The 27,695-nt window shown below is 43.4% G+C and overlaps 1 protein-coding gene across 3 annotated transcripts in view; it reads left to right on the plus strand.

Annotated features, from left to right (window-relative positions):
- The window catches only part of KLHL32 (kelch like family member 32), a 251,103-nt gene that overhangs the window by 61,158 nt on the left and 162,250 nt on the right, over positions 1 to 27,695 (plus strand). For 2 of the 3 annotated variants that reach the window (XM_019486394.2, XM_006270483.4), the window contains 2 exons: positions 1,375 to 1,462; positions 4,974 to 5,154. In XM_019486394.2, the coding sequence (XP_019341939.2) occupies positions 1,440 to 1,462; positions 4,974 to 5,154 (204 nt within the window). In that variant the 5' untranslated portion in view covers positions 1,375 to 1,439. Of the gene's footprint in view, positions 1 to 1,374; positions 1,463 to 4,973; positions 5,155 to 19,825; positions 19,917 to 27,695 lie in introns of those variants that run through there. The other variant, XM_059732181.1, reaches the window with a different exon arrangement.

Here is a 27,695-nt window from a genome sequence, read left to right on the forward strand (position 1 = left end):
CTATTTCACAGCCTTGGACATCCTTTAGCTCTTTTCAAAATCATAGATCCAACCATGAAGACTAGTCTTCAGCCACAGCTATGGTTTCAGCTTTAGTAAAGCAGGAAAGGGAGAGTGAGTCGTCTGAAAATTAGGCTACTTCCCTTTCATACACAGCCATAACTCTGGAAAAAAAATCTTTTTTACCTTCATTCTGCGTTTTGAAAACATTATATTATGCCATGCATTGTATGTGAGAAAATATAGTATATTGAATTTGACTTGCAAGATGTCTTTAACCATGGTAGAAGAACTCAGTTCTTCTGTCCTCTCTCATGTCCATTGCTAAGAGTCACACCGAAATCACTAGAAATACTCTCAGAGCAATGTAATATCCAGAGTGAGATAAAAGAGAGAATAGGGCTAAAATAAATATATGAGAGAGATTTTTTTTTCTCTATTTCCATGTTCCTTTCTTCAGTAATTTAACAAAGAGATGCCTGTGGTATCAAAAATCACCATGGAAGCCCGTAGTAGCTCAAAAAATCATTGGACAGCAATGAATTTATCAGGCAGTAGGAGGAAGATATGATGTAAGAGAGAGTTGATTTTTGTTGACAGCAGCAGTGATGTAGATGGTTTATTTTAGCTTTAATGGGGAAGTGAAAGAATTCAATTTGATATTTATGGTAGTTTGCCAAATTTTGGATGTAGTTTTCTATTGTAATGTGCTTCTTTAAAATTAATTGACTCAGTTCCGGCTCTCATATAGATTTAGCTTAGCATGCCTGTCAATATCACATATTGAAGCAGTAATGGTAGTTTGTAAGTCAAATTTTGCAATAAGCAAAATTCAAATATGATCTTATCACATTTGAATTTTGCTTATTTTCTATAGGTTGCTATTGGTGGTGTGTTTGCTTTCTTTCATAGCCAGTACTCTGGCCTGTACTTTTTAATAGGATAAATGTTTTGCTAATTAATTTACACCATATCCTAAAGACACAGTTTGTAATTGCATAATTAGGAAAAGAAAAATGATATAGCCATTGGTCTGAATAGAGAATCTTGCTGAACTCTACCAGTCCTGTGTGGTGGTTTGTGCCTTGGAAATTGTAGCTCCATAACGGCTATCAGGGAAGTATTCACACTGCATCCAGCTGCCAGCCAGCTCTGGAAGCTAGCATTTTTTGCAGGGGGAAGGACATTTGTCTAGGCCACTTTCCCATCCTTCTTATGTCACTGAGTTTATGGGACAAAACCTTGCCTTCAAGTGTAGGGACTGCTGTTGTTACTAAGATTTTATGTGGAGACTGCTGAGGAAGGAAAGAAGAGACCACCTTTAAGGATGAGATGGTCTAATTTTCATATCTCTCTCCCCTTTTTTTTTGCTAGTGGGAATGCTTGCTGTTTCTACCACAAGGCTTTAAATTTGGTGAGTCAGAAGAATAAACTGAAGGATGCCATCTGAGAGGTGCCTCAGGTATGGTACTTAATAGCAGTTCCAGGTGTCATTCTCATTTAGCATGATATTCACTGAAGCATCAGCTGGTATGTGATGAATGACTGAAATGAACACTTTTGCCAGCATGTCTCTAAATTGTAACTTGCATTAGATTACTACATGTGTTAATGTTACCAGTAGCAATAGCATAATATGTTGTATGTGAGACAGCAATCTCTTCCAGCTTCCAGTTATTTCTCTTCATCATTTAAGTTCTTGCCTATGCTGGTATGTTTCTGATTCTGGTAGTCAGTAGTCAGCTGATGATGGCCTTGCATGCCCAGTATGTAGGCAAAGAAATCCCTGATCTACATTTGTGGAATCAATCAGGATTTTGCCATGATGCAGCTCTGCTGGTGGTTAATGGCAGGGGTTTTGGGCAAATTTTCATGCAGTCATGCAGTCAAGACCAAACTGTTCCTTGAACAATGGCTTTGAGGAAGTTATATTTGTAGGCGCTATCTTCCTACCCTCCTGAAGTCTCTTATTGTCATTTTTATCATTCTTCATTCATTTGCCACCTTGGCCTTTTCCCTTATTTGTATTGCTCACTGTCTCCTTGACTTGGGGCAGTGCTTGTTTAATTCATTTTGGGAACAGTTGTGCAGAAAATGCTATACATTTACTGACTGTAGTCCCCAGGGGATGATCTGGGAGCTGAGTATCTGCCAGATTCAGCAGCATCTGCACTATACTCTCTTTTTCCTTCCCATGCCCTCAACACCTGAAGATCCTTTCATGTAAGAGGAATCATAAACTGCCCTGGTTTGCTGATTTATGGCTACTTTGTATAGCATCCATGAATCAGTACTCTCATATTTATGATTTTAAGTGCCACAAATAGGCGCTTACTGTCTAACTATACATAATTATAAGTAATTATAATTAGGCATGTCCAAATACTGAATTTTCTGCTTGACCATCAAACTGAACATTTGGAAAAAAGAAGTCTATTTGGTTTGAGATGCATTTTTCTTTTTTTTTTTAAGTTTCATTTTCTTGCCTCAGTAAATTTGTCTTGCATCTCCCACTTCTAACAAGAATGCTGTCTAGTTATGGCTATTGGGAGGGGAGTGGGGGGAGGAAGGAGAAGGGGAAGAGTCTCTGTTTTACTTTGTATAAATAATTGAACAGTTGTTGAACAGGGAGAGTCTCTTAGTGAATATTTAAGTATTTTGGGGAAAGTAGATCAACCCCAACAAGAGATAACAAAGGTAGACTTGCCTTAGGATACTCTGTGGTTAGAGAAGTTGTTCATGGGAATGAGATGTCTTGAAGACCTTGATTCATACCCTCTTAGGCAAAGGTGGAAATTGAACACCTCTCATGTCCTGGGTGACTGTCCTAAACCTCTGCTGCGAGATTAAAACAAGGGGAAGTCATGATAGTGGTATCTTCTACTCCTCCTTAAACAGTTTTGTGAATGCAGCTCCCTAATTTTGTCAGCGGTTTGGGGATAACTTAAATTGCATTTTGGGGGGTTACATTTCTTGTCTCCTTCCAAAAAAGGACATGGCTTTGGTTATAATGGGTGTCTAAACATGTGCAGTGAAGCTGCTCCAACACAGCACATCGGAGCAGACTCAATTAATTAAGTGCCCCCACCCCCTTCCGGAGCATGTGTATAAATGCCCAGTTAGACTAACCATAAAAGTTGACCTTTTGCATGGAAAATATATGCACCCTTTTTGATTTTTCAGTTTTCTTATATGCCTAGTTTATGGCCAAAAATAAAAACATGTTTTGTTCCTATTAGAAGAGGAGAGGGAAGCTGAAAGATGAGCATGCTGTGTTTAGATGAGCATGCTGTGTTCCTCATGCATTAGCAACAGAATTGCCAGTTAGGCTTTGATTTGAGAGTCTTTATTGGTGGTGATAAGGAATGATGATCAAAGAACACAATTTAATTTTTTTTCCAGATACCAAGTTGAGCTTGCGTTACTGGCTGCATAAACTAATAAATCTTGATTTGACTTAGTGATGTTGTTTTGGAAGTTATAGAAGGAGAATTCAATGTAAAAATGATCTGCTGTATGAGGTTGTATTTCCTGATAACTGTACTTTTGTTTTAGTGTATAAATAAGGTTGAGCACACAAAATATATTGAAATGAGTTTGCTCTGATAAATAAAAAGAATGGAGAAAGAAAAATCTACACACCCAGAGCGTGTCAGGGCCACTGTTTATTAATATATTTGTGAGTTACAACGTGCTTTAAATTTCCTGTAGTGGAGGGACATTAATCAGATTCAAGTTGCTTTGGAAATACAGAAGTCTGGGGCTCCACAGGTTTATCTTAATACAAAGGGGTTGCATGGAGACATTAAAACATACCTTTGTAAAGAAGGTGTGTGTTGGTCCTTACAATTTTGTGTAGGATTTACCTGCACTCTTAACAATCTACCAGATAGCCCTATGACTGTTTTAAGTCGTTCAAAAGGTAAACAGCCAATATTTTATTATTCTCTTCATATTAAACATCAAGCCAGTGTTTATCTATTTTAAAATATGCTGAAATTTTAAATCTAGTTTTATTGGTAGAAACCACTTTTACCATATTAAAAATAAATGCAGATACAATTTGGTACCACAAATCTGCTTTCAGTAAAGCCTTAGTGTCCTATATGTTTATTTCAGTGACACAAGGTATAATATAACTATTTTGATAGTTCAACCAAGGTAGTGTACCTAAGAAAGAACAAAAGAAACTTTTTTCCTGGCTTGTGCACCATCAGCTTAAATAAAAGCAAGGTTCAGTTGCAGAAATTGTTATAGGTCATATACTTATGAGCCAGACAGTTTGTGAGCTACTTTATATATACATGTCCAATACATATGGCTTGGCTTCCTATCTGTTGTCCCACGGTAAGATTATAAAGGTTTGGGGCTTTATCCTCTTCTCACTTTAACTCTTGGTATATATCACAATTAAACCTGCTGTTGTGGTTCAGGTAGAATCTTTGCCTACAGTGTGGGAGATTTGTTTGAGGTTTGAGTCCCAGATGTGCATGTGACTACAGTCATTAAGGCAACAGAAGTCTGTACTTGGTCTGGTGTCTGGATACTGTCTCAATGGCCTAAAGCAGGGATGGAAGGTCTGGGTAGCCCCACCCCTGCCTAGGTGTATGCATCAAAGGTCCTGTCGGCTTCTCATGCATACACCATGATCCAGAAGGATTGACAGTTGCCTGCTACATCATGATTAACTCTACTGAACCCTGTTGAGTTACGGAAGTATAAGGAACAAACGAGTCAGGCCGTTTGAGTTATTTTTAATGGAACATATTTACTTGAATGTGCTTTCTACCAAATTAATAGTACTTATATTATGTAGTACATCCTCTTTGCTGAATAGATCACATGCAAGCTTATTTCTGCTTGATCAGAAAGAAACTGCTTTTTTCTAGCACTTTTGAGCAATGTTGATTACCAAGTCTTAGAGATGGGTCTTACCTTTGATGACAGATTCCATTTCTTTCCTTCGTTTGCAGTATTCAAGAAATGCTGACAGGTCAGAGGCTTTGCCAGTCCAATTCTCATAATGATGCTGTCTTGGCAGCCCTGAACCAACAGAGAAGTGATGGCATACTCTGTGATGTCACTCTCATTGCAGAGGAACAGAAATTCCATGCACATAAGGCAGTCCTTGCAGCTTGCAGTGACTACTTCCGAGTAAGTTTGATGCATTTTTGTCTCTTTAATAAAAATAACCAAGAATGACATAATTGGGGGGGGGGCACTTAGGGGGTTTTGGTGAGTTGTCATGGGCCAGGTTCCCTGCCCCTTGACCCCTGGCCCACAACAGCTCACCAAAACTCCTTAAGTGGCTCTGCCAAGTGATCAGCCAGGAGGATGGGATGGGACTGCGGGTGGGAGCAGCAACCAGGAGTGGGACAGATGGGTGGGCAGGGCTGGGTTGGGGCTAGGATCAGGATTTCAGGGCCTTGACAACATCAGGCTAGGGCCCAGGGCAGAGCTGTGATCTGCTGCCTGCACGGCCTGACAGGCTCTGTTTTCATGAGAAGGGGCACGTGGTGAGTGAATTGCAGCTCTGCCTCAGGCCCCACCCCATTCTGTTACCACCCAGTGATCCCAGGGTCCCTATGGAAACTGGCCCAGGACCAGTGAGGGCAAGGTGTGCTCGGCTGGGTGGAAGGGATGGGGCTGTGAGTGGGCAGAGACCTGCATCTAGGAGTGGGATGGGTGGGCGGGGCTGGGGCTAGGATTAGGACTTGACAAGCTGAATCTGGACCATAGGCTGTATTTTACTCACCCCTGGTCTAAACCAGTGGTGCTCAACCTTTTGCCCAGAGGGCTGGATTTGCAGTGCCTGGTCTCTCTGTAGGATGGATCCAGGTGGTGTTCCTGATCTGGTGCCTTGGGCAGGCACTACGGGTAGCATCTGGCCTCAAACAGTGGGGTTGGGGTCATGCCGGCCCTAATGCAGCCCCACAGGGAAAAGGAGCTTAACTTGGCCCCACAGAGGGAAGGGGGAGGGGGGGGGGCATGACCTGGTCTTGAGGTGGGGAAGGGGGAGAGGGAGGAATGCCAGCCACTATTCCCACTAATGGCAACTGCTCCCATGCTGCCAAATTTCTAGCCCTGTGGAAAGCCCTGTGGACCAGATATGATGGATCCGCAGGCTGCATTTGGCCCACGGGCCAGAGGTTGAGCACCCCTTGATCCTTGATTTAAAGGAATAAATTGTTTTAAAAATCCATATTCTATAACAAAATATATTTGTTTGATATTTTACCTATAATAGTTACAGCATTAAATGGCATTACAGTGACCATGTCATTCCATTAGTTTAATGATGTAGTTTAAGCACCTGTGTATTGCTAGCTATTATGCATCCTTAATCATCTAAGCAGAAATTTCATTCTCCCTGGCAGCCTCAGATCTTTCTGGTAGAATTGGAACTTAGATTACTATGTATGTTTAAAGAACACTGTCAACTTGAAACGCGTTATTTTCACTGTAATGAATTCAGTTTACTTCTCAGTTTTTGAGCATGTATTTACACTTTGCTTTCCTTTATTGCTGTGTGAAAGACTCAACACTTCCCTCTTCAGAGGGAAGAGAACCTTGCCAACTTGATGCTCAAGCAATGAGTGCCAGCTCAGCAGTGACATGCTTTGTTACCTCTCTTGCTTCTATGCAGGAGGAGCACTTGTTTCTTTCCCACTTCCTGGTATGTGGAGTGTTTGGACTGTTGGGCAGGGATGGCTGTTCCATCCCTGTCTAAAGCCCAGTATTGCTCTTCCCTCCTACTTTCAGGGCACTTTGGGTTCAAGCTTCAAGGCCATAGGTTTGGATGCGTGCACTTGCTATTGTTATATATATCCCAAGAGTATTTTTGAATATGTTTGCAGTAAGGTAGAAGGGTGCCACATGAATCCCCGCCTAGACCCCCTTTCCCTTCCCCATGATAAGATTATAAAGGTTTTGGGCTTCATTCACGCCCCCCCTCCCCTCCTCCCCCCCACACTTACTAAGGAGGTGACTATAACTAGTGCATGGAAACATGAAGAATGGGCAGCTTGCATGTCCTTTATTCCAGTAATGTGATGGGAATTGTTTTTGCTTCTGCCTTGGTCCCTGATGAATTGACTTTGAGAATGGGGCACTGATTTATCTTATTATTGCTATTGTTTCTAACTGAGTTGTTTGATACATATTTGCCAAATTGTTATTGCAAATTCTTGTCTTGCTGCCTTGTGGAAAATAAATAACAACTTTAAGATAAGTCATATTACTAACTGCTGCATAAATAATTTTTGTTGAAAAGTACTGAAGGAACAATTTATGCAGCTTTTAGTAATTTGATCCACCTCAAAATTGTAGAATTTAGTAGGGGACATCCTCCAGACTTCATATTATTGTTCAAAAGAGCAAATCATTCTTGCTTAAACCAGCCACCCAATAGCTGCTATTAGTATACAAATACATTTCTAAGGAAGTTGAGAGGTATGTGGAGATTTGATTTGGATAGAATGGTAATAAGCGAGGAAGGGAATAAATGGCATATACTCAACCTTGATCATTTAAACCCCCCCCCCCCCCAAAAAAAAACCCCAAACCACAAGTCAAGCCATAGAGAGAGAGATACAGTTTAAAATTAATCACGTTTTTTAACAAAACATAATTTGGGTATGTTTCTTTATTTATAGGTTCTTTGAGTTGGTTTGAGACTTCACCATTCACTGGGATCATATTTGTAGGTTTTCTTTCCAACCAAAAGGCCTAAAAACTTACCTTGCTTCTGTCCTTCCATCTTTGCTTTCATCCATCTGTCCTTCCAGATTCTTATAGAATCTCAGAACTCCAGGTACTGGAGATTTAAAACTATCATATGTCGTAGTATTTGCAATAAATCCATGACAGGGTGACACTTGAAAATAACATGGAAGAAGGGGCTGATCAGCTTGAACAGTCCCATGTCCATTGAGACAGAAGACATAGGCCATGTCTTCAAGGTACATTTACTGTGATCCAGACCAGCAGCCACAGCCATGCCGTGCTGCTTGACATGAGCTGCTTCCTAAGCCAGAAGCACATACCACACTCACACAGTGCTGATTGGCAGTGTTACTGCTGTATTCAGCAATGCTGTTTAGCTCATCCAAAGTGCTGCATGGATTCAGCTTTCCCAGAACAGCACAGCTGTTTGCAAACTCTGCTTTAGACCAGAGCACGTAAGGTTACTGTATAGGTGTGGTCTTATTCACCTTCATCTACTATCACAGTTGGTATAAACATTCGTCCTTTTGTGCCAGTTTTACCACCGTGGTCCATGGTGGTGAAGCCTTATGGCCTTGTGGAGTACCATGGAAGTTGGCAGAATTCCTTGTGGATACAGGCTTCCAGCATGGATCCGTTGGGAATGCTACTGAGTAGTCAATGAGAAGTATTTCACTGACATGGACTCTTGTTTTTTGTTTCTTTTTTTAATAGAAAGGTTATCAAAATATTTGGAAACTGATATGCAAGGCTTTCCTCTGTAAGTTTGCATGGATCCAGTACTGATGTGCATTTAATCCTTTATAGGTTTTCTTGCAGGGAAGAACAAGATAAAAGGTACATTTTTTCAAAATAGCTTTATGACATGGATACTTAAAGAAAGAAAGTATTCCCCTGATGTGAAATGAAGCAGTATTTTGGAGTGAGCTTCTTTTGCTACCATTGAACAAGATCTTAATTTTCAGTATTACTGATACCTGGTGTTTACATGTATAGGTAGATTTTCATATTAGTAGCTCTCTAAGAAGTCTGTCCACAAGCTTGTTCAATACAATAAATATATTTTGCATCAGTAGTGATTTCCAATGTGCTTGTAGTTCTAACTGGTGAGAGCTGGAGTAGTTGCTGATGCAAACATATTTTATTTTCAAATAGAAGATTTTCTTTTATGTTTAAATTATTCTCCAGTTTGTGCATAGTTTTGAATATTGTATTTGATATGATGTTAACTACTTCTGTGCTGGATACCTTGTAGTCTTTTACTGTTCTGAATTCTGCTTTTGGCTCTTTGTGTAATTACACTGAAAATATTTATTCTTTTGACAGTTTAATGTATCTATAAAATAATTATGTAAATGTTATATGTTGGTGCTTTCTGTTAGTATTATGGTAATCAATAACTGATTTTTATGGTCAATGGTTCAGTATTGTGTATAAAAAAAAAGATAACCATACCAGAAAGTCCATCTATACACCAAAGAAGGGAACTGTATATTCTGAGACACAAACTTCATTTTATGAAGTAAAATTATATGCAGTTTGATCATGCAGCTACTCCTAACTATACCAAAACAATTCAAAATTGAAATAATCATGAGAATATTCCTGAATCCCCCAAAAGAACATTATACACTTTGTGTTCTCTTTTATTAGAATGCCTCTCAGGAGATAGTAAAAAAAATAATCAAATAATAGTCGTCAATAATCAATAATAGTCAATGGCACAGTTTCTAACTGGGGAGAGGAGTTTGAGGGGTTCTACTGGGGTTCCCCATGGCTCTGTCTTTCATCCAGTATTGCTCAACAGCTTCATTAATGATTTGGAGGATGGAATTGAGTGTACACTAAGCAAATTTATAGATGACACTAAGTTGGGTTGAGTTGAAGACTTTCCTGAAGGTAGGATTAGGATTCGGTATGACCTTGGTAAACTGAAGAAATGGTTTGAAATCAATCAAATGAAATTCAGTAAGGACAAGTATGAAGTCCTGACCTTCATGTGGAACAAATTGCATGCACAAATACAGACTGGGGAATGACTGGCTAGGCAGTAGTATTATAGAAAAGAACCTGGGGGTTGTGGTGAACCAGAAGCTGAAGATGAGCCAATAATGTATTGTTGCTGCAAAAATGGCCAATAGCATACTTGGCAGTAGTAATACCTTTTAAATTCTACTCTATTGGCACTGATGAAGCCTCCTCTGGAGTACTGTGTCCAGTTTTGGGCACCTCACTTTAAGAGAGTTATAGCAGAAAGTGATAAAAATTATTCAAAGCCTGGGAAACATGAATTATGAGGAAAAGCTGAAGGAACTGGGGCTATTTAGTACTGAAGAAGAGAAGACAAAGGAGGATTTGTTAACTGTCTTCAAATTCCTGAAGGGTGGTTATAAAGAGGATAAAGATAGATTCTTCTCTGTGGCAGCAGGTGACAGGACTAGGAACAATAGTCTCAAATTTTAATAGGGAAAATTTGGGTTGGATGCTAGGAAAAACATCTCACTAAGCAGTTAATCATTGGAACAGGCTCCCCAGAGCAGCTGTGAATCTTCATCCTTGGGAATTTTTAAGACCTAGCTACAGAGACACTAAACTGGGATGAGGAGGTCAGGGATGGTCCTGTCTTGAGCAGAGGATTGTATTAGATGACCTCCTGAATCACTTCCACTCTACTAGTCTATGACTGTATGGTTACTTTTGGAATTTTCATAGTTCCCACACACAAAGAACATCTCTTCTGTGATAACTTGAAATTATTTGTTTATTTTCTATTTAGTATGACCATATGTTCCATTTTCACTGGAGCAACCCCACTTTAAACATCTTTTGTGGCTAAACGAACACTTGTCTCCTGTTTAACTGAATGCAGCGGTAGTGCTGTCCACCCAGGAGTGTGTTATAGTGGGTTGCTGGTTCTCTGGCATCCCAGGCCAGGTACAGAAGTTACACTTATCGTGTGGTAAGCTTGTAGAAAGCTCTCTACAGCTGTAAACAAACAGACAGTCAGGGCACAAAAAGCACTGTAAAAATGGCAGATACCACTCTAAAATAATCCTGATGGAAGTGGTATCAGACTTCAGCACTGTAGTTTAGAGTGCTGTAACGAACATCTGCACCAGATCCCATCATGACTCAGGTTGCATTTTGCCAGCAACCCATGGGTACCGTGCTCACCCCTGCCTCCTAGGGTGGTGCACTAGCCTTAGCCAGAGCTCATGTAGTCTGTCCAAGCACCAGGCTGGCCTTGCCCCTAGGCTGTCACTGAAAAGAGTTAGTGAAGCCTCTGTCCCCAGGTCCACCAGTGTCCTCTCTCTGGTTAGCATAGATCCATCCACACAAAGAAAACTGCTTATTGCTGAATTTCTCTTATTGCATCTCTTCATGGGTGCAGTTGAACAAGGGCTCAGTGTGGGCCAGCTGCTAGGTTGCCTCTGTTCACAGTTAACCTGTCTTAAGAATTGATTCATCTGCACTGATTTCTGGCAATGGGCAAGTTTCCTAATGGATGTGAGGCTTTTGACATAAAATTGTGTGCAACTCCTGGCTATTCATTTAACACAGTTAAATGTGTTGATACATCAAGATACATTTAGTGATGAAAATGCCCTCTAAACCTAGCCTCTGCCAGGGTACTTAGTAGTTCTGTAACACTGTCAAATTGTATTGTGGTTTTCAAATGCTGTTACAGAGTCCCTGGCATTGACAGGGACCCTAACTCCTATTACTATAAAAAATGTACTTGAACATGCTCAAAATGTACAGCAGCACACCTATGCATACTAATACGTAGCATCGCTGTTTCCCAATTTTTCTGGGGAAACCAAATGTATGTGTAAAATATAGAAGGTGAGAAGTAGTACCGGATGCAGGACCAGAAACCCACGAGTCCAGCTCACAGACACAAAGCCCCAGAAACCGTGAATGCATTCAGTAGCTTTCTATCAAGTGCACATGGTTCCAAACCATTACTCAAGTGGCCAGAATTATTTGAAATTGGCTTTAAGGCAAGAAGTGCTTCTTTATGGGCTGTTTCAGACAGTCTGTTACAGAGTTCGAGGTATGCTGCCAGGCTTCCAACTCATACATCCATAGGGCAGATAGCTCTGGGAACTTGGGTTTTGTCAAGCTATCACACTGGGTTTTTTTTATTAGTTACCATTTTACAGTTGTCACTTTTCCTGGTTATATGAATAATAATATCCAGTGGCTTTAATGTAGTGTTCCTTAGAGTCACTCACCATTTAAAAAAAAAAAGAAACCCTCTGGGAGACAGAGTCTGTGATGTTGCCCTTAGGAAACACCTCACATTTTTCAGTGGTAGCAGAGGAAACACTTTCCCTGCCTTCCCAATCTGGTGCCTGGAAAAGAAGGAGTGGGTGCCTGTAGACGTGCTCATTCACATTGTAATTAGAATATGTCGGAGGAGACTTGATTAGTCACGTCTGCTCTGTGTTCTAATTAGAACGCTCTAGCGTTACCTCACCGTCATGTGTATTAAGCCCCAGTGCATTTCAAAATGGCCACAGGGGCGCTTTATCTAAACCTTATCTAATAGCTTTACATAAAGTATCCTACAACTATTTTGAAACACATAGGGGCTTAATACATGTGACAATGAGCCTTTTAATTATAGTGGGAACTTCTGTGATTAAAACAGCCATACCCCACCCTCAAGAACTTGTATAGACACCCAGTGATTTAATTTTCCCTTCTGACCCCAGTAGATTTCCTAAAATCTGTATAGAATCTAGGAAGCCAAGAGACAAATAGGGCCTCCTCCTGAAGCCATAGAGAGTGGAGGGAGTCCACCCATTTTGTGGCTCATGCCCCAAAAAGGATGACTTAGGATCACCAGGTTTTTGGTTTTGTGTCAATATTCCATCAGATCTTTTTTAATTGCCTAAATAGCTGGAACCCTAACATTAGCAGCCAGTAGGATGCATTGTATATCTGAAGGACAGGCACTGGAGACACTGCCTGCAGCACCAGCACAGTATGTTGTTTACCAAGAAATTGTTCAAAAGTTTTCAAAGGTATCGTTTGTTTTCACTCAGGGCAGTAACACTCCCATAAGTGGCTGCTTACTTCATAATTCATCTGTAAGGAGCAAATGTACCCTGCTGGCTGCCTGTCTTCAGACACACATGACTAAATACCTCCCTCAGAGAAATTTTGTAGTGCCCTGATGCAGACAGTGTCTTACTCAAACCAAGTTTGTGTTTGCCAAAGATTTAGGTTAGATCTGAACATGGAACCAAAAGTTCTCTTGTTTTGTCTAGTGCAATGGTTTTCAACCTTTTTTCATTTGCAGACCCCTAGCTAGATGAGCGCATGGGGAGATATGGTTGGGGGAGGGCACTGAACCTCCAGGCCAGGGCGAGCAGACAGACCCCACCATGGTAACTTCAGGACCACGCGGGGCACGGCCAGCCACCTCTTTGATTGGGGGTTGAGGGCCCTTGGATTTTACAGCCCAGGTTGGGTGTGTGGCATTGCCAAAATCATAGGGTGTCTGCTGAAAGCCCCTGGACAGTTTGAGATTGTGGAAGTGACCTGAGCAGTGGAACACAGATGATGCAGGAGCAGAGAAGCCAAACCTCTGAAGTGAGAGCCAGACCTATGAGCTGAGAACTACACCCTCACACACTGCCTCTTCTTCCATCCATCCACCCTTCCACCCACCCCCTTGCAGCCAGACCTTCACCTACCCATGGACACTAAGACTCCATGGGCACTGGTATGGGCTATGGATGAACCTGCCCTGTCTGCTGCCACCAGGCAAACCTGGGCAAGCAACTGGCAGTGCAGGGAAGTAAAGGATCTAGCCACCTTCTGGGGTGAGGAACACATCCAGTGCCAGCTCCAGATAGGGCATTGAATCTGAGATATCTTCAAACACATCGCCTAGCAGATGCATGTGTGGGAGCACAACAGACACTGGTCGCACCGTCTCACTAAGACCACGTTGATGAAGAGACAAGATTACCATGTGCTTGACACTAGAAAGCAGTCTGTGGGCCAGAGGCAGAGCATGCCTTTCTACAAGGACCTGTGCTGCTTCTTCACCACAAACAGGGCAGTCTACACCCTCCTCATCCACGGATTAGGGGTGCCCCAGAAAAGTTGCCCATAGGGACTCTGCTGGATGAGGAGGAGGAGGAGGAGGAGGAGGAGCGGCTCAGGGGGGCCCTGGGACACCATTCCCCACACAGGGGCCACTGCTGTTCTGTGATGATAAGGTTTACCCCAGCTCTATGCAAACATGATGGGGACCCAGACCCCGGGGGAAACATGAAGCCTTCAGTTGGGGAAGAGGGAGAAAGGAAGGGGCAGCAGGAATGACAAAAACCACCTCAGGCCACCCTCTGTGGTCATAGCCCTCTTTCAGATGCTTATGGCCAAGAAGCCCACAAAGGGGTTGGGGGCGGGGGGAGGGGGGATGCTGGGGCTTAGGGAATGAGTTGTGTGCTTTCCCCCTGCCCCTGCCCTCCCCTGCTGAAGCCTGGAGCCAAGGTGCTAGTTTCTCCCCTCCTCCCTGGTCTTGGGCACTTAAGAGAGCATTTCCCATTCAGTGGGATCAGAATTCTGTGTAATTCACACATCCTTGCCATTTCTCTCAGGGCTGTGATGCACCCCATGGGAGACTGGAGTCTAAGTACAGATATCTCAAGCACTTGCATGTAAACAGCTCCCCTGTGCCCAAAGCGCTCATGGAAATGCACTGATAGCATTTACTAAGCTGAGCAGACAAATGGTAAACAGTAGTTTTGGCAGGGAGCACCCCTGGGTCAGGGACAGGACAGCACGCAGCAGTCTGACAATCACTGCAGTCCCAGTGCAGCAGGAATGGAAAAAAAAGTCCCTTTGTGAAAAGCCCCCCAGACCTCCTTTTCTCTTCCTCCCAGTCCAGAAAAGGGACACGTGTGATGAAGGATTCCCACATGGGAACCATTTTCTCAGCCATTTGGCTCTTGCTGCCAGTGTGACTCCTGGGTTGCATACCTTTGCAGGCTGGCAAGTGACCCAATAACACTTTTTTCCCTTCCCCTCTGATCCAGTCCCTGGGTGAAGACCAGCGGGCATGAGCTGATTCTGATTCTCACGGTGCAGGTGCTCACTGTATTGATCCCTCAGGGCAACCCCTTTCCTGCAATCATGGCTGCATCCCAGCCCTAGACCTGCTGTTCATCCATTCCCACCACCCCATCTCCTGAAAGCTAAGCAACCCCTCTCCTTTTCTACAGGCTCCATATCTGTGCATGGAAGGCCAGCTTGCAGTGGCTGGCATGGTAAGTCCAGAATGGGTGGCCAAGTACCTGACTGGGGTCAAGATGGTCACTTGGTGTTTGGAGGAGGTACACTGTGGTGCAGCAGAGCTGATAGGATTGCAGTGCCAGGATAGGGAGTTTATTCACAGGGTTGTAGACTGCTTGGGGTCCACCTATGATACCCTTGACTGGTGCCAGTGCTGGCTCCCACTGAGATCTTATAGCCCTCCAGAGCAGCAGTGGTGGAATAGGGTGCTGCCCAACCCCTGACGGCATGATAAGCCCCACTCCAGGGACTCTTCCTTGGGAGGACAGGAACAGGAGTCCCAAGGTGCAGACCCTAGGATGATGGTTGAGGGGGAATGCTTTCCACTGCACCCTGACTGGGCGATGCTGGGGGACGAGGGGGAACCAGGGCAAGAGATGTGCCATGTGGGAATCACTGACCCGTGGTCTGAGGAGTCAGGAAGCCATCTGACTAAGTCTACTCTGGGGAGAAGCAGTGGATGAGCGGAGCAAATCCAGGCTGCCTGAGAACCAATGTCAGGGCGGTCGGGGACACCACTCCCCTTCCAGGCCCAACTTAACACCCCCAAGCGCTGGTGATTGTCCCTTATGCTCTGTCCCCCCAGGTGGCTCCAGGCCAGTTTTGGGGGGTAAAGGAGTGCTCAGAAAGAAGGGGAGGGTATGGTTCACAAACCTGCTGTGCCAGCTTCTTGCACCAAAGCCCAGAAGCCCCAGCTCATCCACCTACCAGCCACGAGGCCCAGGAGGGAGCTCTTACATTCTCCATGGCCCCACTCCTAGCCTGGGTCCCACTGTGGGGGAGCGGCTCAGCTTTAGCAGGGATAGGCAGCCCCCTGTCCCAGGTTGGCTACCTGACATGACCCCCAGGCATTGGTGAGGACTGCATGCCTGTGGTCCTCAAAGGGGGAGACATGGGCAAGGGGCTGGGGTCCTGTGTGGGACAGCCAGAAGTCCTTGGCACCTGCTGCAGCGATGCCTCCTGACTCGCACCCTTACTCCCTGGGCCAGAAGCCACCTCCTGGCCTACAATTCTCTCAGACAGCCTTTGGGTCTGGGATCATCCAACTATCCAGCTTCTGCACAGAGAAGTCCCTGGTCTTGACTCCAGACCCCTGAAAGTAGCGTTCCAGGTCAAAAGCCCCCTACCCTGTGCCTCCTCCCTAAGGTTTCATGTTTTGTGAGTTCCCCCCTGCCCCCAAAACTCTTCTGTCTCCCCTTTCTCAACACTCTCCCCTCCTACCCCCTCCAGAGGTTTGTTGTTTTGTATTAATTGGGAGGAGGGACAAAGCTGAGACACAGACAGTGTTCAACATGTTTTCTTTATTAAACACAAAGTTTGGCAACCACAACATTTTAAACGGAGGGAGGCCTCTTCCTAGCGCTGCATTCCCCCTGTACCCTGGTGTGTCCCTCTGGGGCAGAGGTTGGGGAGGGAGAGAGGAAGGGGAACAGTGCCCGATCAGCCTGAGTGTGGACAGCACTGCCCAGGATGTGGGACCAGAGGAGCCTGGGGCTGGAAATCCATTGTCTGGTGCCAGTGTAGGGGCACTTGAAGCCCTCTGGCCCTACTCATCTGAGGAGGGCTCCCAGGCCATGTGGGTGAGGAGCTAGTTGGCCAGTGCTTTGTGGATCTGGACAGCTTGCCACTGTGTGGGGCCAGGACTACCAACTTTGGCCGGGGGGATGTGGGGGGCGGGGGTGGAATACAGGCATCTGGGACACACACACATGCACATACGCATGCACACAGAACCCAGGTGTCACAATGGCAGGGGGTTGAGGGCATGGTGGCTTGTGATTAGCAGCCAAACAAGCTGGTTTGGCCATTCAACTCTGCTCAGCAGTCTTCAGCAGCCTGGGGAGCCCTCAGGGCATGGTGGGTGGTGTGTAAGAGCCCCCCGCACCTGCTGGGCTTGGCCCGTGTAGGCAGGCTCCAACTCCACCTCGCAGAAGGACTAATGTCTGTTGTATTCAGTCCTGACCTAGCCTTGGGTGCTTAGAATAAAGCTCACAAGTCAGAGCCATTCCACCTCAGGCTTTTTGAACGCCTGTACTTAGCCCCGGTGCTCTATTTCCCCTCCCCTTTTCAACACACTCAGCTGAGACAAGAGCATGAAGACAGCTGAGCATGCTATGTATGTGTTTGGAAGTGGGGAGGGGAGGCAGGAAGCTGAATGCTGTGGGATGCGTGAGGACCTTAGAAAAGCAAGTGTTTAATTCTTTCCCTCCCACTCCCCACACCCAACACATTTCAGATGGTTCTGTTGCAAGACTTGGAAAATATGGTCTGCCTAACATTATCACAATAAGAAGAGAAAAATGCATTAATCACTGAAGCCTCCAGCAGATGTTAAAATAACTGTGCCATTTGAAGCTGAGGAACTTTATGCTCCATCCAAAATATCTTGCCTCCTGCCATGCCCCAGGTGTGTGCCAGGATCTGCATGTTTGGGATGTGGTATACATTTTTCTCAGATCCCAGTCACAATATTTTTCAGGGCCAAACTGGGATTGTGACAGCCCCCAGCCCAATCACATGGATTGGGTAACAGTTGTTTGTATACTGGACCTTGGGGCTGCACACACGGTACAGTCTTGGAGAGCAAAGAACCCTGATCTTAAGCTCCTCTCATCTTTTGCAATCTAAATTCTCCACAGTATCAAACATTCTTTGTAAGGAATTTCTGCTTTTATTGTTATTAGAATCGTTTATTAGATGTGTATTATCATGTGTCTGCATAAAACATGCATAACTGAATTCTAAAGTGAACTAAAGGTGTTATTTCACTTACCATTCAGGTATTACTTCCCACTTAACCAATCATGTGAAACTAGCTCCAGTTGGACTATTTGTGTGGCTTCAATTTATACCTGAAATCAAGGTGTTAAAATGAATTTTAATTGGTTTCAATTTAAAGTATTCCAACATGCACATTTTGATTGGACTGATCATATTGACTGAATCTGTCATATTGCCTGTAGTTCTTCAGTTGCATACACTTCTCATACACAAACTATGAAATGTAAGCCAGTGATCAACAGAAGACCAGAGCATGGTTTCTTCAATCCTGAGCAATGCAGGGTAGTTATGGACTGCAAAGCTCACCTTAATATGCCTGCAGAATAGATGGATAACACAAATCTGATTGGAAATAGAAATCTTCCAAATGAATGGAAAATTATTGCTAATGATTAGCTGAAGTAGGAGCTGAAATAAATTATAAGATAAAATGTAATTTGCTAATGGAATAGAATGGCAAAAGAAATCACTCGGTGTCCCTCCATATTTTACCATAACTGACACAGTTTGGGAACAAAGTGGACAGCTACTGTTTTTTGCATGAGGAAATTCATAGGTAAATATATTAAATAATACTTTAACTTAAAAATAAAGTTAAATATTGATGTTTCTAATTGCTTTAATATAACATGTATTTCAGTATCAAATAGCATACATATTTATACATATACCAGTAACTTACTTCAAAAAACATTTTTAAGCTTGATGTTGCTGAACATGATGATATAGAGAATATCTGCATTCTGAATAAACCTCATTGTCTAACAAAAGGGATGGCAGAGGTCTGGAAGGGAAGCTGCATGGATAAGAATGTAGCAAGTGGGCCCAACATCATATTAGCTTGGAACAAGTTGCTGATGGTCTGAATCCCACAGGTTCACCTAATATGGAGCACACAATTTGCAGTTCAACTGTGCCCCATCTCAGCCAGCCCCCACAAAGCCATGGGGCACATACCGTATTTTCCTTGAATCCAAGGCAAGGTTTCCCCCCTCAATCAGCATGGGGGGGAAAAGCCTTTAGATTCAAGTACCAGCTTGGAGAAGGTGGTGGCTCAGCTCTGGCTTTGGCTCCAGGCTCAGGGCTGAAGTTGGAGATGAACTGCTGTCTGAACCCAGCCAGAATGGGAGGGAGTGGGAGAGGAGACTTGCAGCTGAGAGGGCATGGAGGAGACTAGGGGTAGGTGTGACAGGGGAACAGGGGACATGTGTGTCTGGCTTGGGAGGAACATGGGTGCAGCCTGTCCCCCGGCCCGCTGTCAGGGTCTGTGGAGGTGTTAGGCCTAGTGGTTAGAGCCAGCAGTTATTACCAGCATCCATAGTCAGGGTGCAAACCAAGGTCAAACTGAGGTTCATGTGCTGAGCCAGAGGGGCCACCAGATGTCAGGAAGTAAGTGGAGGTCAAAACCTGGGTTCCAAATTTCAGGGAATGGGTACACAGACAGGGCTATTGGAGCACGTGCCATGGAAATCACATAGCCAAGAGCTACTCATATACTGAAATCAGTTTGTTGCACAGCAAGGGCCAGGTGCTGCAAGAGCGCCTTACAAGCAGCCCTAGAAGCAATCAATGGGATGAGGCTCAGCTGGCCGGCTTAGGGAGCTGAGTGTTGCTGACCTAGTTGCCTGGCTGTGCTGTAGAGGTCTTATCCCTTCCTTACTTTCACTCTGGCTCTGGTTCCTTCATCCCTAACCCAGCCCAGCCAGGAGTAGGGGTTTAGGCACAGTCGTAGAAGAGGGGCCATGGGTGTGGGCATGCACAGGCATAGGAGGCAAGGGGCAGGGGGTAGGCAGCAAACACAAGCACAGACAGGCAGGTGGCAAGGGGCCACATTGTGCAGGGCAAGTAGGTGGGAGGGTGCACTAGGTTGGGCAAGTGGCAGGGGGGACAGAGACAGGAATGTGGGGGACAAGTGGCAGGGGTCAAAGGACAGCAGTCTGGCCCCTCACCTCCTTTTGCTGTTTTCCCTGCCACAGCAGTGGGAGGGCGGGGAAGGATGAATTTAAGACAGTCCTCTAATTATTATTAGATTCTGTATCTGGAAAATCATAACATATCATCTTAACTTTGAAGTTATCTGGATTTGCATAAATATGGTAAGCAGTCTGAAGAGTTGTTATTCATACGTTTGTTTTAGCTGCAGGCTGTGCTGTCCTTATAGTTGATAACTTCTGTCTGTATTAAGTATTTTAATGTTTTAATTCATGTTAATTTTCTATTAGAACTCATTAAAGGGCCACTTTGTTTCTATGTATAACTAAACAGTGAAAAAGACAGTCTGTGTTTCTAAACATTATTCTTTTAGGTAAAACAATGTCATGTCTCTTTTGGGATATTAACAATAGAATATTGGTAATCTTTCATGGGTTAATACATTTAAAAATCACACGCTTAGGAAACATCTTACTTAATAGAACCTGCTCTATTGTTTTGGGATAATACTAGAGATATTTTTTTTCTTTCCCAAATGGTACCCAGTAATCCAGACTTCAATCCAAAACACAAACCAAAATATTTTAAAGATTTAGAAGAGCCATGAAACATATATTTGACCGGCTGCTCACCAGAGAACGTTTGGTAGTATACTTAGAAATCCAGGCTGACTTTAACTTTGCATGGTAGCAGCACCTGCAAGTTAGCTGGTTATGTTTTTCAGCCTTTTGAAAGAATTGTTCAGTACTGAAAGCTAATTTTAATAAAAAATATGATTTCTGGTCAAGTAGGAAACCAAGATTACTAATTGATATCAACCTTAGCAATTTTCCTAACAGAAAATACTCATAAATCAGTCTGGGAAAGGAATTTGGAAACAATAATTATACCAGAGGAATGGGCTTTGATTAGGAAATGAGGCCCAGCAACCTCATATTGTTTACCAGGAAAAAAAAAATTTGAAATACTGTTTCAGGGGCGCTTCATACAACTCAGATTTAAAAGTATAGTACTGTGAATTGGATTACATATTAGAGAAATTGCAGTGTAAGAATAGATTTTTAGGCAGTTACGATGGGCATGTCCCAGTGAGCAGAGAGTAATCAGATGAATTTCATAATCAAATATTACTAATTGTTGGCTATTTACTGCTACTTAATCCCCTGGGCTTTCTTATGGTATTCCATATAGATATGGTCACTTAAAGAACTAAAGAATGAATGAATCTCTTCTGCTCTTAGGCACTAGAGTACTCAGTTTTTATTCAGGAAGGTAAAAAGCCCCAGATTAGAGGAATGGTTTAAACAATGTTAACACATAGTAATTGTTTTAAGGGAATATTAAATTCCTAACAAAGAGAGAACAAATAAATATCTAGTGAGGTACTTGTTTACCACTGATTTGATATTTAAGGTACACTGTGAGGCCAAAAAAACCCTCCTTGTCATTTCAGTTTTTTTAAATGTTAAAGTTGTAATGTTATTTAATGTTTCTTTAATGTTAACACCTGGGGTGATAAATGAGAACTCGGTTGTTCCACTCAGTTTAATAAAATTACCAGAAGCAACACAACCTGGATGATGTAAAAAGACTTGCTCTGTAATGTACCCTGCTAAATGAAGAGATTTGATTATGATATTATTACATAATGTTTCTCTAAACAAAATAAGCTTAGTATTGTACTGAGTTAAGGTTTTACTTCTGCTGTTTATATGACAGTGATTTGTAAACATGCTCAAGCTTCCTAAATAAATAATTATATATAATAGGGAAAATAATGAACATGTCTGGGTCACTTTCCCTCTGTTTGTCCTTATTTAGATAATTTATTTTCCTCCATGCTGCTCTGAAGTAATTTATTTCCATTTGCCCTAAATAGAATTTCCAGTACGCCGTGTTGTACACAAACATTTCTGAGAATTGTGCCTTTTTTCTAATTTTGTTTCAGATCCCCAGTGGTTACTATGCACTTAGAATAAATGTAATTCTGGAGTAATTCTTATGATGGATTCAGTGGTAAAATGAGTTGATCATGTGCAACTCCACTCAGCCACTGTTGCACAAAGAGTAGCATGGTACTTTAGTCCTATTGATTCCATCAGAATGACTTGCTGGAGAAAGGTGCAACTCAGTGCAAGTGAGATGGGCAGAATCAGGTCCACAGCTAATGAGATAAAGCATAGGAAAATATCATTCATAAAACTACCATAGGTGTTCATGTTTAATGTACATTGTTGTAAAATAGCTTGTGTTATGGCTGTGCTCCCATCTCTTACCTTCTCACAGTAGTCAAGAAGGGCTGGAGTGGATGTTCTTAGACCTTCCTGGACAAATGCAGGGTCCTGGACTCAAAGGTCCTAAGTTGAGGAATACTTCGTTCCTTGGGGCCACTCATAGTTCAGCTCTATGGAATAGCTGTGTTACCAGATTTGCTCATTACTTTGGGGTGTGCTTATTTAAGGGATATGTTTCTAGGGTCTTGGTAATTCTGTCAATGTGCTGCTTGTGTTTCTACATGGAGCTGTATATCTCCCTTCTGCATGTCCTCACCCCCTCAATGGAGGTATCTTGCAGGACTCAGTCTCAATGGGGCTGGGTTCTTCCAGTCACCAAATCAGTCATACACACAAACACACAGAGATTAACATGACACACCTGACCCGGCTGGGTTGATCAGCATGGACAGGCTGACACCCTCATATGCCAGGAATCAGCTCATCATAGCAACAATAAACTGCAGTCAGACACAAACACACAGGTGAACAGAATCCCTCTGAATCCAGCTGTGTGTCCAGCTGACACCCTCATGGGCCAGCATTCAGTTCAGAAGGGCACGTCTGAGTCAAACTGGGTCAATCAGCCTGTACAAGCTGATCCCCTTATGTGTTTCAAACTGAGCACATCCCAATCTTTGGCCTCTTGATGAGCAGACCCCACAGTATTTTGGGGCTTTACAGGGATCTTTAGCTTAGGTAAAATAAGTGTTGCTGCAGAGCATGTGAGGAAGGAGAAGTAGAGAAGGAAAAATGTACCCAGTTACTACCAGTTTCACTATAAAAGTTATTTATTGCTAAGTATATGAAATATATATAATGGTATTAATAGTAATAGACATGCAAAGGAAAAACAAACACAAACAATTACAATAGTACCCTGGTTTCACTAAGCACTTGGGGAAATTTAGCTCAAGCTTAACTAGTACAGTTCAGGTTCAGAAATGTATGCCTAGAGAGAAAAGAGAGAGAGAGAGAGAGAGAGAGAAAGCGCGTGCTGAGATCTCACCAGTTCAAGGCATTTGGGTCTCAAAGCTGACAGGTAAAGTTCCTAGCACAATCCTTGAAGGGAGACGGTATGTTCTTCCAGCATCCCAAGAACAACAGCGGGTGGTGTCAGCACACAATTTTTCTTCTTGAAGCACACACACTGCTGCTTTTTACATATTTGTATACCCTCAGTTCAGTTTTTTCAAAGCATTCTCAATAGTGTAAATCATTGTCCTTTCTATTGACAAGGGGTTATCTGGTTTGGAACATCTCAGGAAACTGATTGATAATCAGGGAACACATAAGGTTAGGGAGTAACCAGATACTTGGGAGCCAGCTTGACATTCCTATGGATAGCAGATATACTGATGGGATATCTCATGGTTTCTTCAGAAACAATAGATAGCTTGCAGCATCAGGATTTTGGATTTTTACTTGTTGTGAACAAGCCTTAGCTTAGCATGACTTTTCCAGATCTTACGATAGCCTTTTAACAGACTTAAGGCAATTATTGGAGTGTTCATAACCTTTGGGCAGGAGGACTTCCACCAGTCGTCCTGGGAAAAGCATGACAACACCTGTGGTTAGGGCTTCAATGGCCTGGACGCTGTGATAAACCCCTTTACCATTGTTCAAATGTTGCCCATACCCCTCTGACTCGGTCTCTTGCCTCAGCATTCCCTAACCCAGCAACTGAGTTTTAGTCAATCAAGTTTAAATAGGCCTACCATAGTGGAACTGGGGAATGTACGGCCCAAGATGCCTATTAAACTTAGAGGTGTGTGTGTGTGTGTCTGGGGGGGAAAAGTCCTTAGTAAATCCAGATTAGAACTGGTCTGATAAATGCTGAGCTGGGTGTGTGTAAATGTGGGTTGATTAGCATTTGGAGCACAGATTCCCCATCATGCAGTGCTCCCCTGCTTCTCTGATCCCAGAATTCACCGCAGTCTCTAGGCTTTCTGTTCTCCATCTCTCATGTAAATGAATGGTCATCTGGTTCCATCTTGGATGCAAATGAGGCCTAGGACAGTTGTTTCACTCTTGTCACCCTTATCTGGAGGGTCTTAGGTGTGTCTCTCACTGCATCTTAATCAGTTTCACTTATGTAGAGGAGGGGAGGGAGGGGGAATTCTTTGTGAGTCAGGCAGACTGCATCCTGTGCCAGGGCTCCCAAGTACACAGAGCTGATACGTAACAGTAGTACAAGGTATTAAAGAAGCTTGTTAAGAATATAGCTACACTGGAAATATAGGAGCATACCCTGCTGCTCTCAAGTACATTGAACATAGATCTTGATAGCAGCAGCAGGGGATGTCTGGAGTGTTTTCACTGACATATTATTCCGTATTTGGTTTGAGGCATATTAATGGGAACAAGTAACAAACTCTTCCAGATAAAACCTAAGATTTATTCCAGTAGCTACACTACTGAAGGACACCACCAAAGGAAATCACACTTGTGGAGAAAGCGTCATGGGAGATGCTTTCTTTTGGGGATCCAAAGCTTTCTAGGGGGCCTCCAAAGTGGGACTGCCATTGCTAGAGAAGCCAGTGTGTGATGGTTGTACTTATCAATGGTCTCTAGTAATTGAGTTTTTGTGGAATCCCTGAACAAATGAAAGCTTTTCTTGGGGTCTTGTTATGTGCTGCACTCTAAGCTTCTCAAGTGTTGATCAGCATTAGTGTTAGTTTGCGGTTAGGTTAGTTACAAGTTCATACTAAAAACCTTCTTTGACTTCCCTGACCTGCACAGCTGTAACTTGTCACTAGAGGGCTGGTGAGCAGCGGCTTGACTAGTGGCCACAGCTGTGAGTTGTCCATACAGAACAGGAGGGTGAGGGGAAGGGACACCACATTCTGGGATGCTGGAAGACTGAAACTTGGGTGGCTTATCTCTGGGGAGTGGCCACACATTCATGGAACATGAGCTGGGTAACATGGATCAGAGAGAAATCTTCCCTGTAGTTGTGTAACTTTAAGACACCTACAAAGTGCTTAAAATCAGTTTGTACATCTTAATTTGTGGACAATCCAGAGGTTAAGACCTTCCTAAGCTGCCTAAAATTAAATGTGCAACAAAGCCCTTTGGATAGGTGTGATAAGGCTGGGTATACTGCATTTTCTCGCATCCACACCCCCCCTATAAAGACATACACATTGTATTTAAGAAAGTAGAATGAAGAACAAAGATTTTTCCAGAGTTATGGCTGCATAGAGCAGGGATGGAGCCTAATCTTGAGTGTACTTGCCCTCCCTTTCCTACTCAAGCAAAAGCTACAGTTTTAACCTTTTTGTAATTGAATTGTCAGACACTCTTGGCTGCTGAGCCAAAAGCTGATGTCGTCATGGGCTAGAATTTTGAAAAAAAGCTCAAAAGAGGCTGCAGGGTTTTCAAATGGGAGGATAGAGACCAGAAGTAATTAATAAAAAGCAACATTGCTGAACAAAGGATATCTTAAGTAGTGGAACAAGACCATTACTAAGAAGAAGGGGTCAGTAAAACCTATGGAGCAAAGAGCAATTAGTAGGAATCCAGTAGATTATAATGCGCTATGAAGTCAATTGACTCCCTTAGTGCTGTCTTAAAAGAAATGCCACTGCTGCTGCAAGGCAGTTGGTTTTAAACTTTAGCTGGAGCAGAAATGTCAATGTACCATTGCATCCCACTACAGAAAACTAGCTTCTCTATGGGGTGTTTGTCCAGGGTACAAGCTGAAGTCAGAAGCCAGGAAAATCAGAGAGCCAAGTTCCAGGGAAGATCCAAGAGCAGGGTCAGGGAAAGCCAAAGCCAAGTCAGGAAAACCAGAAATGGCAGTGAATGTGAGGCTTGCCAGAGCAGACTAAGGCTGTTGTCAAGGTATGCCTGCATCCTGAGACTGCAGGTGTGCTTAGAAGGGCTGAGTGGCACTCTTAGCAGCCAATCCAGTCCCAGATAACTGGAGCAGTCACAGCCTTGGATCAAGGTCAGGTGTGGAAGCTTGAGCATGGCTATGCCTGACTGGCCAGAGGCCCTCATAGTAACACCCTGTCCCCTCTCCCTCCCTTCCCCCCTTGCCCCGCCTTCCCCCACCCTGAACAGAACCATCTTCCAGACAGCCTGGGACCAAGCTTTTCTGGGTACCTTAGGTAGAAAGCTTTCACTAACTCAGGGTGTGGACATCATTGGGCATTTTCTAGGATCATTCTTTGGGACCCCAGCCCTCCAGACTGATCAAACAGTAGAGCTTGCCTTGGACACGTTTGTAATCTAAGACCTGCTTAACAATATACTCTTCATGACCTGCCACTATCACAGGTTGAGGGAGGTTCAGATTGTTAGGAAAAGGGTTTTTGATTAAAAGTTTGATATTCTTTGACAAGAATCAGACCTTGTCACTAACCAAAATGGTCGGTGTCAGTCTGCCTGGTCTTTATATATGACCTTGGTGGTGTCCAGATAAACTTTTAGTTCCTGTTGAACTTGTTGGAGGTGTCATATGAATTTGTTCACCACAGGAACCCATGGGAAGGTAGGTGGTATTGGCTGGAACTGGGATGGAATCCATAGTTGGAAGAAAAGGGGATCTAGCCTGTGGATGTGTGGGCATCCACATCCATTATTATATGCAAACTCCCCTGGGGGAAGCAGGGACATCCAGTTATCCTGGTGGAAGTTTAAAAAACACCTGAAGTATTGCTTGAGTATCTTATTTACATGCACCATTTGTCCATTAGTCCGAAGATGGTGTGAAGATGAGTGAAGAGGTTTCATGCCCAGGGCCTTACAGAACTTGTGCCAGAAATGAGAAACAAAGTGGCGGCCTTGATCAGAGAGCATCTGAGATGAGTAACTGTGTAGGCAGAATATACACTTCAGGAATAGATTGGCAGTTTTGCTAGCAGTGGGAACAGACCCTGCAGAGATAAAATGGGCCATCTCGGTTAATATATCAACTACAACCATGAGTGTAGAACAGTTCTCAGTGTAGCAGGTCTACAACAAAATCTACTGAAATTGTTGGCCTTGGGTAATGGCTGGAGGAGCCCATCTGGCCAGGTTTGGGCTTTCTTGGTTCAGGCACATGTTGAAAATGAGTAGATGTACTGTTTAATGTCAGGTTCCATATGGGGCCACCCAAATTGTCTGGAAACTAGGGGCTGGGTCTCTACAACTAAAGTGACCCATGGGAAGTGAGTTGTGATAGAGCCTTAATATTCCTGATTGCACCAGAACCTCTGAGGTGCTGTCACAAGAAAAACCCTCTGAGACACAAAGTTTGGGGTGGTTTTGATGGCTTGCACAGGTTTTTGGTGAGAGGGTCAGCTATGAAGGCTGTTTGGATGACTGAGAGGAAGCTCTGCCAGTTGGTTCCCTGAATGAATTTCTTAGGTTGGAGAATGGTGGAGGGTAGCACTGGGTCAAGAGTAGAGGGTTCATTCTTGCATGACAGGGCATCTGACTCCTGGTTTTTTGTTCCTGGTTGGTATGTGATTACAAAATTGAAACTAGAAAAATGACCAGCAAACTTGTAGGTTCAGCTTCCAGCTCATCTGGAGGTATTCAGGTTCTTATGATATGTGATTACCTGGACAGGCAAACTCCTTCCAGAAGGTGCTGCCATTCCTCAAAGGCCACTTCAGTTGCAAGGCAGACAAGGTTCCTTGGGTGAATTTGATATATTTTATTAGACCAACCCAAATA

This window comes from Alligator mississippiensis, chromosome 1 (assembly GCF_030867095.1).
Source record: "Alligator mississippiensis isolate rAllMis1 chromosome 1, rAllMis1, whole genome shotgun sequence".
Taxonomy (NCBI): Eukaryota; Metazoa; Chordata; order Crocodylia; family Alligatoridae; genus Alligator; species Alligator mississippiensis.